Here is a 2,811-nt window from a genome sequence, read left to right as displayed (position 1 = left end):
ATAAAGAGATGGCTATTTGTAAAGCTTAGACATAAAGAGATTTTTAAAAATTAAAAATTAAAACTTTATTTAAATTTCCTCCAGATGAATCTGAGTAAGCTTCTACACAACACGAGGATTCCTGGGAATAAAGGGCCACTTCGGATATTTTTATAATATGCCACTGAATTCAAATTATATGGGGCTTTGCCAGATGTGAGATACAAAGGCCGTAACTAATAGATGCCTGAGTCAAAGAATTTATAAAATAGTATGAACAGAGAAATCTAAACATATTCTACCCTTTGAAACTTTTGCTGCATTACTGTAGGTGAAATGTGTAGACTATGAAACAGGACTTGGGTCTTGTACTATTCAGATGAGATAATGTCCTCAAAAGCCATTCTGAGAAAGGAAAAAGGTGGCTTGCAAAAATTAAAATAACCAACTGCCATAACTTACATCGATGTTTCTCTGACTACGTACGAAATTATATGTAAGCACTGCCTGATGTTATTATCAGCTAAGGGCTGCCATTGTTCTTGGCAGTGTTACATCACATCCTTCACCCAGGGATCCTTGTACAGCCTTCAATGCAATGAATGTTACATAATACGGCCGCCATGCTGGTGAGGTCACAGTAGGACCTAATTTCGGAATGGCTTTATCAGGATTGATATTAGCAGGTTTTTCTTTGAGCTTAAAGCTTGTTTTACTCACAGTTTCCCCACCTATTTCTGTGAAAAGCTCTGATACAGTAAACCTATGGACTTTGTAATATAGCCATCACCAAAATGCAAGAATAAGTAATAGCCCTCTACGATTGCTAGAAAATGCTAAAATGTTAATATTTCTTACTGTGTTCCACTGGTTTTATGGTCTTATTTGACTGTGTCTTTATGGTACATACTTAAAGGTCCTTTTGTGAATAGAAATGGAATAATGTTCCCAAATGGGGATGCAAATAAGAAAATCCTGTAGAGCTTTTAAAAATAATAAATATAATGCAGATGATCTACGAACACTGAATCAGTACCTCTGAAGACTGGAATGAAGTCATGAACTAAGATTTGGAACATTCATTTTCATAGGAGAATGACGTAAAGAAATTTCCTTGAAAGTTGTCATGAGAAATTTTGGATGATACGTGGAGAGCACAAACATCTTAAGGACTCTGGTATTCAAGTCCTTTCATTAAAACATCTTCCTTACCCCATTATCTGGGGTCATAGTCCTTCCAAAGCACCTTCCTCATTGCTCCCTTCACATCCTTATTCCGCACTGTATATATGAGGGGGTTGATCATGGGAGTAACGATGGTGTAGAAGAGAGCTATGAACTTGCCCTGATCCTGAGAGTAGTTGTTGCTGGGCTGGAGATAAGCATAGATGGCTGTGCCGTAAAACAGAGTGACCACTGTGAGGTGAGATGCACATGTCCCAAATGCTTTTCTCTGCCCTGCTGCAGACTTTATTCTTGAGATGGCCCTGACAATCCCACCATAGGAGAGGATAATTAATGCAACAGGTATGAGAAGAATGATAACACTGGCAAAGAAGAGCTCAGACTCATTCATAGTGGTGTCAACACAGGCAAGTTTGAGCAATGCAGGGATTTCACAAAAAAAGTGATCTAGTTTATTCCTCCCACAAAGTGGTAAAAGGAAGATGAGGACTGTCTGCAATAAGGAGTTGGCAAAACCAATAAACCATGAAGCAGAAGCCATCAGGGCACAGAGACGGGGAGGCATGATTACTGTGTAATGAAGGGGCCTGCAAACAGCTACATAACGGTCAAATGCCATAACTCCTAAGAGAATGCATTCGGTGCATCCCAATCCTAGAGAGATGTACAGCTGAACTACACAACCAGCAAAGGAGACACACTTGTCAGCTCCACTGAGATTGACCAGGAGCTGCGGAATAATGCTGGTAGTGTAACACAGGTCCAGAAAGCTGAGGTTGGAGAGGAAAAAGTACATAGGGGTGTGAAGATGTGGGTCCAGGTGGGACAATGCGATGATGGTTGTGTTTCCCAGCAAAGTAAAGATATAGAAGATCAAAAGAACCACAAAGAGGACTAGCTCCAGTTGAGGCCTGTCAGAGAAAGCCAGCAGGACAAAGCCAGTGAAAGAACTTCCATTTCTCTGTTCCATCCTTTGATAACACATGGTTCCTATCAAGACCAAGCATTTAGCAACTTTTTGGAGGTATCTTCAAAAAAAATAAAGGGGGCAGGAGATGAATTGATCATGTTAAAAGATATAACTATGGGATTTTATATACAACTGTTTAATAAATGATGTACTCATTAAGATTGACATACACCAATTCAGTTTCACATTATCACTAAAAGTAGTATCATTGATATGTAATGTAAGAAAAATCAAATAATGTACCTTGTGTTTGCATCAGTCATAGGTAACAAAGGTCTGTTTCTGATTGAGTTTAATAGAATTTAAAGTACTGTAAGAATATAGGAACATTTTCGAGAAAATGGGAATGAGGGAAACACAGGAAGCGAGATCAGAAAAAATAAAGAGAAGCAGACAGAGGGAGAGAGGTTATTTTAAATATGTATCTCAAATTCTACACCACTGAACTGTACCTACCTCACATGCAATAGAATATAATAGAAGATAATCTCTAAAATACATTCAGATAAAGAAGTTTATGATCTAAAATATACAAAAGACTGAAGTACTTTCAAAATATCACTATAGTGCCGAATATACACATTTTGGCAGTTTCACCTCTCTACTCTACCTAATATATTACATTTGTGAAGGCTACCCAGGTCCTTTTTTTATTGTAGAACAATTAAATACTCAGA

At 38.0% G+C, this 2,811-nt stretch overlaps 1 protein-coding gene across 1 annotated transcript; it reads right to left on the bottom strand.

Moving 5' to 3' along the window:
- Nucleotides 1-1,195: 1,195 nt before the first annotated feature.
- Nucleotides 1,196-2,134, bottom strand: LOC106842558 (putative olfactory receptor 2B8). Its single transcript, XM_014859187.3, has one exon. It carries the CDS (start codon nt 2,132-2,134, stop codon nt 1,196-1,198), a length of 939 nt encoding a protein of 312 aa, XP_014714673.3.
- Between the last annotated feature and the right edge of the window lie 677 nt (nt 2,135-2,811).

Source organism: Equus asinus, chromosome 8 (genome assembly GCF_041296235.1).
Source record: "Equus asinus isolate D_3611 breed Donkey chromosome 8, EquAss-T2T_v2, whole genome shotgun sequence".
In the NCBI taxonomy this organism is placed as follows: Eukaryota; Metazoa; Chordata; class Mammalia; order Perissodactyla; family Equidae; genus Equus; species Equus asinus.
This window is presented reverse-complemented; position numbering and strand designations above follow the sequence as displayed.